The 17,565-nt window shown below is 43.7% G+C and overlaps 1 protein-coding gene across 1 annotated transcript in view; it reads right to left on the bottom strand.

Annotated features, from left to right (window-relative positions):
• LOC120046575 (glutamate receptor ionotropic, delta-1-like) overlaps positions 1-17,565 on the bottom strand; it is a 419,872-nt gene that overhangs the window by 32,710 nt on the left and 369,597 nt on the right. Inside the window, exons 9-11 of the mRNA XM_038991931.1 lie at positions 13,673-13,774; positions 9,747-9,944; positions 8,419-8,740 (exon numbers count right to left, since the gene is read on the bottom strand). Coding sequence (XP_038847859.1) covers positions 8,419-8,740; positions 9,747-9,944; positions 13,673-13,774 — 622 coding nt within the window. The remainder of the gene's footprint in view (positions 1-8,418; positions 8,741-9,746; positions 9,945-13,672; positions 13,775-17,565) is intronic.

Here is a 17,565-nt window from a genome sequence, read left to right as displayed (position 1 = left end):
CAGCTCCGGACTGAGGGGCAGCTCCGGACTGAGGGGCAGCTCCGGACTGAGGGGCAGCTCCGGACTGAGGGGCAGCTCCGGACTGGAGGGCAGCTCATGACTGGAGGGCAGCTCATGACTGGAGGGCAGCTCATGACTGGAGGGCAGCTCCGGACTGAAGGGCAGCTCCGGACTGGAGGGCGGCTCATGACTGGAGGGCGGCTCATGACTGGAGGGCGGCTCATGACTGGCGGGCGGCTCTGGCAGCTTCTGACTGGCGGGCGGCTCTGGCAGCTCCTGACTGGCGGGCGGCTCTGGCGGCTCCTGACTGGCGGGCGGCTCTGGCGGCTCCTGACTGGCGGGCGGCTCTGGCTGCTCCTGACTGGCGGGCGGCTCTGGCTGCTCCTGACTGGCGGGCGGCTCTGGCTGCTCCTGACTGGCGGGCGGCTCTGGCGGCTCCTGACTGGCGGACGGCTCTGGCGGCTCCTGACTGACGGACGGCTCTAGCGGCTCCTGACAGACGGGCGGCTCGGGACAGACGGGCGGCTCTGACGGCTCGGGACAGACGGACGGCTCTGACGGCTCGGGACAGACGGACAGCTCAGATGGCGCTGGGCAGGCGGGCAGCTCAGATGGCGCTGGGCAGGCGGGCAGCTCAGATGGCGCGGGGCAGACGGGCAGCTCAGATGGCGCTGTGCAGACGGGCAGCTCAGATGGAGCTGGGCAGACGGGCAGCTCAGATGACGCTGGGCAGGCAGGCAGCTCAAACGGTGCTGGGCAGACGGACAGCGTTGACGGCGCTGGGCAGACGGCAGACTCTGGCCGGCTGAGGCGCACAGTAGGCCTGGTGCGTGGTGCCGGAACTGGTGGTACCGGGCTAAGGACACGCACCTCAAGGCTAGTGCGGGGAGCAGCAACAGGGCGCACAGGGCTCTGGAGATGCACAGGAGGCTTAGTGCGTGGTGCCGGAACTGGTGGTACCGGGCTGGAGACACGCACCATAGGGCGAGTGCGTGGAGGAGGAACAGGGCTCTGGAGACGCACTGGAAGCCTGGTGCGTGGTGTAGGCACTGGTGGTACTGGGCTGGAGACACGCACCACTAGGCGAGTGCGGGGAGCAGGAACAGTACACACTGGACTCTCAAGGCGCACTATAGGCCTGGTGCGTGGTACCGGCACTGGTGGTACCGGGCTGAGGGCACGTACCTCAGGGCGAGTGCGGGGAGAAGGAACAGTGCGTACAGGGCTCTGGAGACGTACAGGAGGCTTGGTGCGTGGTGTTGGCACTGGTGGTACTGGGCTGGGAACACTCACCACTGGGCGAGTGCGAGGGGCTGCCACAGGAGAACTGGTGCGTGGGGCTGCCACAGGAGAACTGGTGCGTGGGGCTGCCACAGGAGAGCTGGTGCACTGAGCTGGCACAGAACGTGTAGGGCTAGGGAGGCGCACAGGAGGCCTGGTGCGTGAGGATGGCACAGTCTTCACCAGACGGCTAGCCCGCACCTCAGGACGAGTATGGAGAGCTGACTCAGGTGACATCAAATCCCCGACACGCTCCGTCGGGCGGATGTCATGCCTCATGCACCAAACCAGCAAATCCCTCATTTCTCTCTCCTCCAATTTCCCCATTAGATCCTTCACAGTCTCTACTTCGCTCACCTCCAATACCGCCCTCACCGGCTCTGATTCCATCTTCGGCTCCTCACAGTAAGCACGGGGAGCTGGCTCAAGTCTCCTGCTTGCCCCAGCTACACTCCCCGAGAGCCTCCCCCCAAGAAATTTTTGGGGTTTGCCAGCCGCTCTGCCGTGCTAGCTCCTCATACCGGCGCCTCTCTGCTTTCGCTGCCTCCAGCTCTGCCTTGGGGCGGCGATATTCCCCTGGTTTTGCCCAGGGTCCTCCGCTGTCTAATACCTCCTCCCAAGTCCAGGAGTCCTGTGTCCTCGGCCGCTGCTGTTGTTGCCCGTCATCATGCTGCTTGGTCCTAGGGTTGGTGGGTAATTCTGTCACGCTCGTCGTTAGGTGGAAGTGAGGAGGACCAAGGCGCAGCATAATAACAATACATCTTCCTTTTTAATGAAGACGAAACAAACACTTTTACAAATTAACAAAACAACAAACCGACGAACGTGAAGCTATACAAAACAAATAAGTGCAGACACTGGCAACTTACACATAGACAATTACCCACAACCTACCTAATGACTATGGCTGCCTAAATATGGCTCCCAATCAGAGACAACGATAGACATCTGTCTCTAATTGAGAACCAATCTAGGCAACCATAGACTTACATAAACACCTACACTGAACACAACCCCATGAACTCTACAAACACCCCCTTGACAATACAAACACCCTAGACGAGACAAAAACACACAAACATCCCCCATGTCACACCCTGACCTAACTAAAAGAATAAAGAAAAACAAAGATAACTAAGGCCAGGGCGTGACAGGACTCAATGCTTTCTGGTTTTGATTACAATACTGGGTGGGGTGAATATATTTTATATGACATACATGATTTTTTGTTAACTAGTAAATAGTAGCCTACAGCAAAGTGTGTTTAAATCATTTCTAACTTGTTAACAACTTCTGCTAGTTAGTTTTTGCTACCATGTGGGTTTTAGCTTGCTTGAGCCTTCTAACTGAGGAATGTTAATTCACCTGTTTCCATACATGTTTCATTTTAAAACATTTATCTTACAAATTAGTTGTTTAATCTAACTGCTTAACTATTTATCTGTACATGGAATTGTATTTTGTTTTACAATTTTTTTTCTAATCTTTACAGGAAAATGCCACGGGCAGTATTTGATGTGTGGAGACATTTCACTGCAGCTAATGTAGAAGGAAAAGCTGTGTACATTTGCAAATACTGTGCCAAATCATATGTGAAGAATGCAACAAAGATGCAGAATCATCTGGCCAAGTGCATAAAGTTCCCTCAGCGCTCACAGCAAGCAACCTCTGACAAAAGTCCCTCTACTTCTATTTGAGGTGAAAATTATGAATCAGACACCTTATCGATAGCAACAGGTCACGGTCCTCCTGGAATCAGACGTTTTTTTGACTCAATGGAGGAACGTAGTCAGAGAAATGCTGATGAGTGTCTTACTCGAGCTGTGTATGCCACTGGTTCACCTCTGATGCTCACAGGCAATGTGTATTGGAAGAGATTTCTGAAAATTCTTCGCCCAGCACACACCCCTCCAACCAGACATGCTTTATCAACTAATTTCCTGAATGCAGAGTTCAACAGAGTTCAAGTAATGGTCAAGCAAATCATAGAGAAAGCAGATTATATTGCAATCATTTCTGATGGGTGGTCGAATGTTCGTGGGCAAGGAATAATTAATCATTAGCAATCTACCTCACCATGCAAAGTGAGAAGAATAAGAGCACCACATTGAAGCTGCCCAGCAACACCCATTGGGGTGACGTTGTCATCATGTTTGACAGTCTTCTGGAGGGGAAGGAGTCTCTCCAAGAAATGGCCGTATCACAGTCTGCCGATATGGACAGCCCCATCAAGAGGATCCTCCTGGATGATGTATTTTTGGGAGAGCGTGAAACTCCTGAAACCTATAGCAGTAGCCATTTGCATGGATTGAGGGAGACAATGCCATCCTGTCTGATGTTCAGACTCTGCTTGCAGATGTAAGAGAAAAAATCCGTACTGCCATTCCCACTTCACTGTTGCTCCAAGCAGAGGAAACTGCAGTTCTGAAATACATCAAAAAGCGTGAAGACTTCTACCTGAAGCCTATACACGCCGCAGCGTACGTTGGAGCCGAAGTATGCTGGCAAGAGTATGCTGTCTGGTGCAGAGATCAACTAGGCCTATGGTGTCATCACTACCGTGTCTCGCCACCTTGGCCTGCATGAGGGAAATGTTCTTGGCAGTCTGGCAAAGTACACTTCCAAGCAAGGGCTTTGGGATGGAGATGCAATATTTTTTTTATTTAACCTTTATTTAACCAGGTAGGCTAGTCGAGAACAAGTTCTCATTTACAACTGCGACCTGGCCAAGATAAAGCAAAGCAGTGCGACACAAACAACAACACAGAGTTACACATGGAATAAATAAACGTACAGTCAATAACACAATAGAAAAAAAGAAAGTCTATATACAGTGTGTGCAAATAGCGTGAGTAGGTAAGGCAATGAATAGGCCATAGTAGCAAGTAATTACAATTTAGCAAATGAACACTGGAGTGATAGATGTGCAGATGATGATGTGCAAGTAGAAATACTGGTGTGCAAAAGAGCAGAAAGTAATTAAAAACAATATGGGGATGAGGTAGGTAGATTGGATGGGCTATTTATAGATGGGCTGTGTACAGCTGCAGCGATCGGTTAGCTGCTCGGATAGCTGATGTTTAAAGTTAGTGAGGGAAATATAAGTCTCCAGCTTCAGCAATGTTTGCAATTTGTTCCAGTCATTGGCAGCAGAGAACTGTAAGGAAAGACGGCCAAAGGAGGTGTTGTCTTTGGGGATGACCAGTGAGATATACCTGCTGGAGCGCGTGCTACGGGTGGGTGTTGTTATGGTGACCAGTGAGCTGAGATAAGGCGGAGCTTTACCTAGCAAAGACCTATAGATGACCTGGAGCCAGTGGGTCTGGCACCGAATATGTAGCAAGGGCCAGCCGATTAGAGCATACAGGTCGCAGTGGTGGGTGGTATATGGGCCTTTGGTGACAAAACGGATGGTATACTGCATCCAGTTTGCTGAGTAAAGTGTTGGAGGCAATTTTGTAAATGACGTCGCCGAAGTCGAGGATTGGTAGGATAGGGTATATCAGTGCATCACAAATTTATATATTTCTTCATTCCATTATTTTATTTTTAGATTTGTGTGTATTGTTAGATATTGTGAGGATCGACGCTGGAGACGAGAAGCAGGTACAGGGAGAACATTTAATAAACAACGGACATGAAAAAGGACAGAAACAGCGTCTGGACAGGGGGAAAATAACGACATCAATGCTGACACAAGGAACAAACTGAGGAGCAGATAAATAAAGAGGGGGTAATCAACAAAGTAATGGTGAGTCCAGGTGAGTCCAATGTTGCGCAGCTTTGCGTAATGATGGTGACGTGTGCGTAATGAAGGGCAGCCTGGCGCCCTTGAGCGCCAGAAAGGGAGAGCGAGAGCAGGCGTGACAGATCGAGCAAGGAACACAAGCATTTCGCTACACCTGCAATAACATCTGCAAAATGTGTGTATGTGACCAATAAAATTTGATTGCTATTATAAACTGGTTACAAACGCTATTATAACAGTAAAAATAAATGTTTATCATACCAGTGGTATACGGTCTGAAATACCATGGCTTTCAGCCAATCATCATTCAGGGCTCAAACCACCCAGTTTATAATTCACATCGAGGCTTTGTGGTTATCGAGAGGGAGTGTTGGAAAGATCTTTGAAATTGAGAAAGGAACTGTTGTCATTTGCAATGGATGTAAATTGAACTGACTTGACTTTTTGTGTAATGAAAAGTAAATGTGTCTCCTTGTCTATGTAACAGACATTTGGGAAACTGAATGTACTGAACGCAAGCATGAAGTGGAAATACCAAAACATTCTACTGATGACCGAATCAGTGGATTGAGAGGAAAGATTTCTTATTGGAGAGAAATCCGTTTGACTCTGATCCTGGCTCAGCTAACATGCCGGTAAGTGAAATCGAAAAGCTGATCAAGCTGTCATGTGACCGAATGCTCCAGACAAAGCATTCATGGGTCACTATGGAGGAGTTTTGGTTCCTGACTCAAAGGGAATACGCTGCAGTCTCCCCCGAGCATTAAAACTCATGGTACCCTTCGCCAGCTCATATCTGTGTGAAGCTGGATTCAGTGCTCTCGTCTACATTAAAACCAAATATCGATCCAGGTTGGATGTGACAACAGATATGAGGAGCTCACTGTCGACCACGCCCCCTGACTTTGAGATGCTCTGATGCGACACTCGTCAAGCACATGCATCAAGTATGTGATGTTGAGTTGAGAACACCATCAGAAATACTGTTAGAATGTTTTGCAATTGACTGCCATAGCCCCAAATAAAAAAGTTAACATTAGCTGTTAATTACATACTTTTTTTTCACATGGTTGGGGTCGCAATCATTTTCAGATATCAAATTGGGGTCGTGGGCCACTGTGGAAACCTCTGATGTACATCCACAGTGGCAGTCATATTTACCAACACATTTAAGTCATCCTCCAAAGACGTGAAAAGGTCAACAAGTGAAAATAAAAAAAAGTGAGGATTCCTAAAATATGGTGGGGCTTCGGCTTAAAAAGGCTGCCTGGCAAAGTGCTAGATCCGTGGTCACCAACCTTTTCTGAGTCAAGATCACTTTCGCAGTCAAAAAGCAAGCTGAAATCTACTGCTCAGATTTTTTTTTTTTTTACATTATCCTCACTCACAGTTTTGTAGGAATGAGGGTTGGGCAGTAGGTCTAATACATTATCACAGCATATTGGCTATATGATTGGCCTGCCAATATTGTTAATCCGACAATATTATATTTCAAAACGCTAGCTTTGATAACAAAATAGATCAGTTGGTTTAGCACTTAGCAAAGTCTGAATACAAGTAAATAAGTACAGTATAAAACACTGAATAGTAGTACCACAGTAGTGAACAAGGTGTATCAGTAGCCCTGTGGAGTATGAATTGAAATAATTTACTTTTTAAATTTTTACTGGACTGATGGTACCTGCATCTGATGGTCAAGGAGGTCAAATCACTACGTCAGTGATCTTCAGGTTGAAAAGTCGGAGCTCTAGAAAGATGCCAGAGTTTCCTACTTGGAATTCCGAGTTGGATGACCACTCAAAACTATTTTTCCCAACCGCCTCTCACGGTCCCTGCTCTCTCCTTCCTTTCCTCCGGTGAGACTGACCAAAGAGGGGACACCGTCTTTCACCTGATGGCGAAACTCGAGTCGCACCTGCCTCATGCACAAATTCATGTTGTTCTATCGATACTTGGCTACTCATTCATTGCAGCTGCAGCCCGAGTGGAAGTGTGGAGAAGCGCGTTTTGTAATAGTGTAGAATAAAACAGTGACAGTGCTGAATATAAACCTAAACATGAACTCACTCATAAAAACAGCAGTTCTTTGCTGTATTCATTGACAGTCTCTCTTAAAAGTTATTAAATCTTACGTAGGCTAGTAGCCTATTAAACTTGGCTGTGGCCAGGGTCATGGAAGCTCTGTAGCCACGGTGATTTGAGCTATCCGATTGGGCAGCTCAGTAGGTGCACTCGATTTAGTCACAGAGTTGCCTGTCAGCCCGGTAGGCGGAGTTTGTCTCACGGGAACACTTTGCTTACCCGGTACGCAGGACTTTTGAATCAAGTGCACCTACCGGCAACAGCTCAACACGATTTTAAAAAAGGAGCGCAGACCTTGATCGTTCATTGGCTTTTCTACAGAAATATTTAATGATTTAGGAATGCCTTGAAGATCGACCAGTCGATCGCGATCGCCCAGTTGGCGACCACTGTGCTAGACACTGTTGAGGGTTTAACAGTGGTTGCTGAAGTAGTCATTTATCCACAACTGAGATGCCTGGATCCGGACCAGACTCAAAAACCTGATATTCTTTGGGTCAAAGGCACCTTTAAAATGCTAGAGTGGGAAATGGGCTCCATTCTTCAAATGAAACAACTGTGCTACCTGTATGTGTGGCATTAATAGGGACAAAACAAAAGCCTTTTCTATTGTTTTTATGTCTGGTTATACACTGACTCTTTCCATAAATGACCATGTGAATCCAGGTGAAAGCTATGATCCCTCATTGATGTCATTTGTTAAATCCACTTCAATCGGTGTAGATGAAGGGGAGGAGACATGTTAAAGAAGGATTTTTACAATTTCAAATCCTTTATAACATGGATTGTGTATGTGTGCCATTCAGAGGGTGAATGGGCAAGACAAAATATTGAAGTGCCTTTGAACGGGGTATGGTAGTAGGTGCCAGGCGCACCGGTTTGTGTCAAGAACTGCAATGCTGGTGGGTTTGTCACGCTCAACAGTTTCCCGTGTGTATCAAGAATGGTCCACAGCCCAAAGGACATCCAGCCAACTTGACACAACTGTGGGAAGCACTAGAGTCAACATGGGCCATTATCCCTGTGGAATGCTTTTGACACCTTGTAGAATCCATGCCCCGATGAATTGACGCTGTTCTGAGGGCAAAAGTTATTGCTAATGTTTGGTAGTGTATATCTGTCTATCTATCTAGCCATATATGGATCTATCTATCTTTGTGTCATATTGCTGCCAACGGTCAAAAGTCACTGTTTTGTTGTCAGTGATATTGTACCAAGTAAGCATTTTACTGCATATGAAGCGACTTTGATGCAAGATGCTGGTGTCTCCTCTTTCCTCTCTTGTGATGCCACAGTACCAAGCTCACCTTGCTGCACAAAAGCTCCATAGACAATCCAGATGGCACTCTGGAGGGAGGTGGACACAGAGGTGGCCTGGTGTCCCCCTGCGGGACGGACCGACTGGACCCGCCTCAGGATGAAGATCATGACACCGACCACGGGGATGGCGGCTGCGATGCATGCCCAAACGGCCAGGTCAAAGGGCGCCAGGAGAGAGAAGATATTGATCTTCTCCTCAGACTTCCTCATCAGAATCCCCACAGAGTAGTCCAAGTAGCGCTTGCTGAAGTCCACCACACTCTCCCTCTCTGGAGTTATAGTGATGGCTGATACTGCCATGTCTGCTCGCTGTGGATGGATAGAGAGATAGATCAGTTACAGCCTTGAAAATACATTCAAGCTGTTGCTTCTGAGATAATACTCTGTTGATGTTTGCCATTTCATGTTCACAAAAAAAAAGTTAACACTGTAAAATAGCTGTCTGTTGTGGCTTTTTCCTTTGCTCTTTCCATTGTTATATGGGCTTGAAACTAGAACTATTTCACACAGCAGAAGGCCATGCAGATCTATAGAGCCCAGACAGATTCCAAATGCCAATTTACTAAATAATTTTATTGTAAAGCTTTATTGTAAAGGCTAATCTCACATGACAGATTTACAGTACATTGATCACATGTTGCTAGTATCTTTTTTCTAATTTCACAGCAGTATCAACACTGGTTTTGGACACCTGCTGATAGAGTGGTACCCTATGACACAAATCATGTCTGGATTGTTGGGATAAACACTATCTCAAGGCCATAATCAAAGATAAATTCTCCCTTCATGAAGTGATAATGTCCGCAAAGTATTGTTAGCGTGAAAGGCTGAAAAGTATCTCACCTGGGCTGCATTCTCTGCAGCAAGTTCACTTACAGGACATTACAGGGACTTACTTCTACCGGTGATTCTCTACTCCATTGGGTGATATAATTGATCCCTGCCCACTCACTGCCCTACTGTTAGCATTGTTAACCTGCTGAGTTGAAGCCCCTCCTGCACTGGTGACTGCTTTGTCTGGAGCAGCCTGATTGTCAGCCTGATGGCCAGACTGTAGTGGGGCCACTCTGATGCAAACATCATTGGCCTGAACAGATCTGCCACAATAGTGAGTCATCACACTGTGCAGTGACTATCTTTCCATGAAGACCAACACTATAATGGACTCCACTGTGTCAAGGCTACAGTCAGCTACTCAGGGAGGAAAGAACTGCAGCAAATGGGAAAGACGATGTCACCAGAACAGTCAACAGCAAACTATCGATCAACCTCCAAAACAAACAGTACAAACTCCAGTTGTGGTGGACAGACTTACCTTACTGATGAGCTCTCCTATCATGCCATTCCAGGAGCCGTTGAAGGTAGGGGTTCCATACTTTCCATCGGCCACCTGGTAGATCTCATACTTGAAGCCCAGGATTTTTCCCAGAGCATCCAGAACATCGATGGAGAAGCCTTTGTAGCGTTTAGGCTGCCCAAGAATGTTCTCAGCTACCATCACAAAGGGTTCCTCCTGTTGGATAACATATAGAACACAACATCATTTGGGTTTAGAAGTTCAACTTTACTTTGACTAAATGTCTTGGCTCAAAAACATACAGATATAGAGTATTCATGCAGCCAAAAGTTTAAACACTACTGTACATTTGACAAAGTGTCCGTGTGCATTAAATCACAGTCCCATAATTTGTCAGAATGCCAGCGTGGTTCATAAACGGGTTCAGTTCAACCGAAAACAATTTTTTTGTCATTTCGGACTTTTGGGTGACAACTTTATGAAGACCAGCTGCAAGTCAAACTTCATCTTCATAAAGAGTTTCCTGGGTGTCTGTTGACCTGTAACAGCCAGTGTTGTGGAGACATGTGACACTTAATCAGGCAGAAATTACCATTCTAAATGTCCTGAGGCAAACAATGGCTCTTCTTTATGGGAGAGTGTCAGGAATGAATTGAATGGGTGGAAAAGAGAGTTGAGGAGGAGAGCTGCTGGGGTGGATTGGAAAAACTACATGAATTAAACAGAGCTGCAAAGAGGGAGCCAAGCAGAACCTATGTGAATAAGAATGGAGCAGGTAAATCTTGTGTGAAGAGAGAGAGCAGAATGGTAGCGGACAAGCAGCTAAGGAGGAGCTGTATTGTATGGTTGCCCTTACAGAAAAAACATTATTTCACATGTGGAAAATCACATTATTTCACATGAAATGTTACATATTTTACATGTTTTTGGAACAATTCACATGTTCACATTTTCTCGTGTAGTAGTATGTTATCCAGCCTGGTCTCATAGACTAGACGTAAAGGTAAAGTTAAATCCGAGACACTCTAATTAGTATTATATGTTAATGCACGTTTGGTATAGTTACATAAGACAGATTGTTACTTAAGGGTGGATCTGTGGACATACAGCGTGAATGTCTAGCTACCCAAAGTTTGTGAGTTCAAATCTCATCATGGACAACTTTTGCATTTTAGCTAATTAGAAACTTTTCAACTACTTATTACTTTTTAACTACTTAACAACTACTTAGCATGTTAGCTAAACCTTCCCATAATCCTATCCCTAACCCTTTTAGCTAACCCTTCCCTTAACCCTTTTAACCTAACTCCTAAACTTAACCCTATCCCCTAATCCTAACCAACGTTTGCAACATATCATACATATTGTACATTTTCAAATTAGTAATATAATGTATGTTTTGCCAATTCGTAACATTACCGGTCAAAAGGTTTAGAACACCTACTCATTCAAGCGTGTTTATTTTTAACTATTTTCTACATTGTAGAATAATAGTGAAGACATCAAAACTATGAAACAACACATATGGAATCATGTAGTAAACAAAAAAGTGTTAAACAAGTCAAAACATATTTTATATTTGAGATTCTTCAAATAGCCACCTTTTGCTTTGATGACAGCTTTGCACACTCTTGGCATTCTCTCAACCAGCTTTTAAAAAATGTATTTAAAAAAAGGGAGGACCAAACCCTCCCCTAACCCGGACAACGCTGTGCCAATTGTGCTCCGCCCTATGGGACTCCCGATCACTGACAGTTGTGATACAGCCCGGGATTGACGCCTCTAGTACTGCAATGCCTTAGACCACTGCGCCACTCGGGAGCTTCATGAGGTAGTCATCTGGAATGCATTTCAATTAACAGGTGTGCTGTAAAAGTTATTTGTGGAATTTCTTTCCTTCTTAATTAAAGCCAATCAGTTGTGTTGTGACAAGGTAGGGGGTGGTATACAGAAGATAGCCATATTTGGTAAAAGACAAAGTCCATATTTTGGCAAGAACAGCTCAAATAAGCAAAGAGAAATGACAGTCCATCATTACTTTAAGACACGAAGGTCAGTCAATACGGAACATTTCAAGAACTTTGATAGTTTCTTCAAGTGCAGCCACAAAAACCATCAAGCACTAAGGTGAAACTGGCTCTCATGACCACCACAGGAATGGATGACCCAGAGTTACCTCAGAGTTTGCAGCCCAAATAAATGCTTCACAGAGTTCAAGTAACAGACACATCACCACATCAACTGTTTAGAGACTCTGTGAATCAGGTTTTCATGGTCAAATTGCTGCAAAGAAACCACTACTAAAGGACACCAATAAGAAGACACTTGCTTGGGCCAAGAAACACGAGCAACGGACATTAGAATGGTGGAAATTTGCCCTTTGGTCTGGAGTCCAATTTTTGGTTCCAACCACTGAGTCATTGTGAGATGTGGTTTGGGTGAACCGATGATCTCCGCATGTGTATTTCCCACCGTAAAGCATGGAGGAGGTGTTATGGTTTGGGGTTGCTTTGCTGGTGACACTGTATGCGATTTATTTAGAATTCAAGGCACACTTAACCAGCATGGCTACCACAGCGATACGTCATCTCATCTGGTTTGGGCTTAGTGGAACTATCATTTGTTTTTCAACAGGACAATGACCCAAACACCTCCAGGCTGTGTAAGGGATATTTGACCAAGAAGGAGAGTTATGGAGTACTGCATCAGATGACCTGGCCTCCACAATCCCCCAACCTCAACCAAATTGAGATGGTTTGGGATGAGTTGGACCGCAGAGGGAAGGAAAAGCGGCCAACAAGTGCTCAGCATATGTGGGAACTCCTTCAAGAATGTTGGAAAAGCATTCCAAGTTGTCACACTGGTGTAAAGGATTTTGGAGACAGGCACAGGAATACACAATAGGGTTTTTTAATACATTCAAAACAAACACGTATACAAAAACACTGGGCTGTACCCAAACAAAAGAGCGAGGGTAAACCTCGTTGAACGACACAATACCCGTAATGCACAATATATAAAGCACGCAGCATAACAGCTGAACCAACACATAGGTACTCACACCACCAACGGACATGGGAACAATAACCAACAAAGACAGAGGGAACAGAGGGCACAAAAATAACATACTAATCAGGGGAAATGGGAACCAGGGGTGTGTAATCAGACAAGACAGTCCGGGGTTGATGATAATGAATCCCGTTCAGTGAAGCCTAGAAAGCCAGTGACGTAGACCTCCAGAACTGGTGAACAGAATGAGCATCAGTACCGGGGGGATCCGTGACACAGATGAAGCTGGTTGAGCGATTGCCAAGAGTGTGCGAAACTCAACAAAGCAAACGATGGCTATTTGAAGAATCTCAAATATAAACTATATTTTGATTTGTTAAACCCTTTTTTGGTTACTACATGATTCCATATGTGTTATTTCATAGTTTTGATGTCTTCACTATTATTCTACAATGTAGAAAATAGTAATAATAAAGAAAAACCCTTGAATGAGTAGGTGTTCTAAAACTTTTGACCGGTAGTGTAATACAAAGTGTAATTCGTAACATATCATACGAAATGGGTGATGGACATCCACAAATTAAAACATACCATATGAAAAGTAACATATACTAACTGGAGTCTCTCGTATTTACATAAATAATCATATAAAATGCTCTGAGACCAGGTTGTGTTATCACATGTTGCTTTACATGTTGTCACATGTTATCACATTAACTTGACTTAAGATCATGTGATCACATTAAAATATTTGTTTTTGGAACATGTGTTTTTTTTCTGTAAGGGTGGAGTAGATCCACAGAGCCAGATGAAGAAGAAGAGCCAGATCTCACATTATGTTATAATCCTACACAGGAAGTGACAAGGTGACCAGACAGAGTATAGCAGCATCAAGTGACAAGTTGGTATAGTGTTGGTAGTGAGTAAGCACTTACTAGTAATGTTACCACCTTGACCGTCACTCCTTGCATGCCGTTCTCTATCCGACTCTCCTTTAGACTACCGTTCAGCCCACGAGTTGAGTCCCAAGTCGCCAACTGGGAGAGAGGATGGGAAAGTGAGAGCATCTTCAATATAATTAAGCAATCTATTAATTTCAGTGAAAACTCAATGGGGTGTGTGATGACTAATCTAATCACCATAGTTGGCACACAAGACAAAATCACTTTTAAGAAATGCAGGGAACTGGCCATGCAAACAGGGGTGGGTAGGTTACTTTCTAAATGTAATCCATTACAGTTACTAGTTACCTGTCCAAAATTGTAATCAGTAACGTAACTTCCGGGTTACCCAAACTCAGTAACGTAATCTGATTACATTTAGTTACTTTTAGATGACTTTCCCCTTAAGGGGCATTAGAAGAGGACAAAAATGTATGTTACCAATTGAACCACATCTATTGCAAGATAAATCAATGTTAAAGTTTACATAGCTGGCCATATATGGATGTTAAATTGTACTTTATGGGTTGGTTATGTAGGCTCCTCTAACCCATTGCTTTATACTACATATAATAATACAATTAAATTATATCTTTACAATCAGAATTCCAGTCATTCCAATAAATGTTATACCCCTTGATTTTCAAGAATAGGACTTGGAAATATGGAAGTATAGATTAGCCAAATTGTTTTACCTGAGCATAACCCCAAAACTAAGGACTTATTATCCAGGCCTACTCTGTTGATTGTGATGTTGTTGTCATGGAGGACTGGTTGGGCTCATTGATTAGAGTTGAAAAGTAAATGCTGCGCTCATGGAAAGGCATGCTTTGAGCACTACTGAAAAGTGCTATGCTAGTGCTATGCCATATGCTACATTTGCTATAGACCTATTGTTTACCTTTCGGTTGGTGACACTTTGATATATTGTTAATGAATATGAAGCTGTTTAAAGGGCAAATCCACAGATGGAACAGAAACAATAACAAAACGGTCGAATACACATCTATGGGTGCAAGGACTGACCATCCATGATATCAGAATTATTGTTTTAACCATGTTATGAGGCTATACAGCGGACATTTACATTTACAATGTTTACAAACATTGGAGAAAACAAGCTTATATTTTGTGTTTTCATGTAGTGTGACAGTTGAACAAAGCTCATGAGGCATTTCTACGTTATATTCTTCAAAATCAATGGATATATATATATATATACAGTTGAAGTAGGACGTTTACATACACCTTAGCCAAATACATTTAAACTCAGTTTCACAATTCCTGACATTTAATCCTAGTAAAAATATCCCTGTCTTAGGTCAGTTAGGATCACCACTTTATTTTAGGAATGTGAAATGTCAGAATAATAGTAGAGAGAATGATTTATTTCAGCTTTAATTTCTTTCATCACATTCCCAGTGGGTCAGAAGTTTACATACACTCAATTAGTATTTGGTAGCATTGCCTGTAAATTGTTTAACTTGGGTCAAACGTTTCGGGTAGCCTTCCACAAGCTTCCCACAATAAGTTGGGTGAATTTTGGGCCATTCCTCCTGACAGAGCTGGTGTAACTGAGTCAGGTGTGTAGGCCTCCTTGCTCGCACACACTTTTTCCGTTTTTCCCACACATTTTCTATAGGATTGAGGTCAGGGCTTTGTGATGGCCACTCCAATACCTTGACTTTGTTGTCCTTAAGCCATTTTGCCACAACTTTGGAAGTATGCTTGGGGTCATTGTCCATTTAGAAGACCCATTTGCGACAAAGCTTTAACTTCTTGACTGATGTCTTGAGATGTTGCTTCAATATATCCACGTACTTTTCATTCCTCGTGAAGCCATCTATTTTGTGAAGTGCACCAGTCCCACAACATGATACTGCCACCCCGTGCTTCACGGTTGGGATGGTGTTCTTCAGCTTGCAAGCGTCCCCCATTTTCCTCCATACATAACGTTGGTCATTATGGCCGAACAGTTCTATTTTTGTTTCATCAGACCAGAGGACATTTCTCCAACAAGTACAATCTTTGTCCCCATGTGCAGTTGCAAACCGTAGTCTGGCATTTTTATGTCGGTTTCAGAGCAGTGGCTTCTTCCTTGCTGAGCGGACTTTCAGGTTATGTCGATATAGGACTCGTTTTACTGTGGATATAGATAAGTTTGTACCTGTTTCCTCCAGCATCTTCACAGGGTCCTTTGCTGTTGTTCTGGGATTGATTTGCACTTTTCGCACCAAAGTACGTTCATCTCTAGGAGACAGAACGCGTCTCCTTCCTGAGCGGTATGACGGCTGCGTGGTCCCATGGTGTTTATACCTGCATACTATTGTTTGTACAGCTGAACGTGGTACCTTCAGGCATTTGGAAATTGCTCCCAAGGATGAACCAGACTTGTGGAGGTCTACAATTTTTTTTCTGAGGTCTTGGCTTTCTTTTGATTTTCCCATGATGTCAAGCAAAGAGGCACTGAGTTTGAAGGTAGGCCTTGAAATACATCCACAGGCACACTTCCAATTGTCTCAAATTATGTCAATTAGCCTATCAGAAGCTTCTAAAGCCATGACATACTTTTCTGGAATTTTCCAAGCTGTTTAAAGTCACAGTCAACTTAGTGTATGTAAACTTCTGACCCACTGGAATTGTGATACAGTGAATTATAGGTGAAATACTCGGTCTGTAAACAATTGTTTGAAAAATGTATTGTGTCATGCACAAAGTAGATGTCCTAACCGACTTGCCAAAACTATAGTTTGTTAACAAGAAATTTGTGGAGTGGTTTAAAAACAAGTTTTAATGACTCCAACCTAATTGTATGTAACCCTCCGACTTCAACTGTATATACAGTATATATATATATATATATATATATATATATATATATATATATATATATATATATATATATATATATATATATATATATATATATATATATATATATTGATAAGTCTATCAAAAGTGGGCGAGTTTGAGCATGCTTCTATTAGGCCTATGGATTTTTTTATCAGCATGAATTAGATTGAGCAATAAAAGCCCCAGTTGATTCCATAGGTTGGGATCCACACTATGCAGCTGTTGCAAGAGCACATTTTCACTGGCTGTCCACTGGTTTCAAAAACAATGATTGATAGGCAGTTTAAACTTCTTGAATTCAACCATTATTGGGATCAAATACACATTTAGATTTGTGAACAGCCATTCACAACAACCACAACCCATAAGGCGCAAATAGCTAAATAAGAGAGCAGCAGTGTGATTCACATCAATGCCTTATGTAGATTTAAATAATAAGTGACATCCGTATCGCCGTAGACTGCACCACCTCCAAGCGTTTATTCAAATTGGATAATCTTTGGATGCCGACAGCAGTCGCACCATTGGGAGACATAGCTTGGACTGTAGCCGACAAAAGTATATTCCTGCTCTTTTCCCATGATCCATCAAACAAATTTGGTGTGTCATCATAATCGTCTCTGACTTGTGGTCTGATTCGCTCAGGTGGAAAAAACTTATATTTGTGCCTTTTTTCAATGCTGATTTGAAAGTCATTGAGAAAACAGAGATTTATTTTCGCAAACATCCTTTCTCAATTTAAAAGTAACCCTCAAATGAATCGTCTAGTTTTTCAAAAGTATCTGTAATCTGATTACAACATTTTTGCTGGTAACGTAACGGATTACAGTTAACGTTATTTTGTAATCCCTTATATGTAACAGATTACATGTAATCCTTTACTCCACAACCCTGCATGCAAATATATGAGCTGGTCACCAAGGCAACAAGTGCAGCCTCTAGCATGGTAACAGGGTCCTCTTTCTAAATACTGCATCAGTCACACAACTTGCAACCATACTGAGGTAGTACGGACTCAGCAACATATGACAATG

The sequence above is a fragment of the Salvelinus namaycush genome, chromosome 4, assembly GCF_016432855.1.
Source record: "Salvelinus namaycush isolate Seneca chromosome 4, SaNama_1.0, whole genome shotgun sequence".
Lineage (NCBI taxonomy): Eukaryota > Metazoa > Chordata > Actinopteri > Salmoniformes > Salmonidae > Salvelinus > Salvelinus namaycush.
Note: the sequence above shows the minus strand (reverse complement) of the source record. Positions and strands in the feature narration are given on the sequence as shown.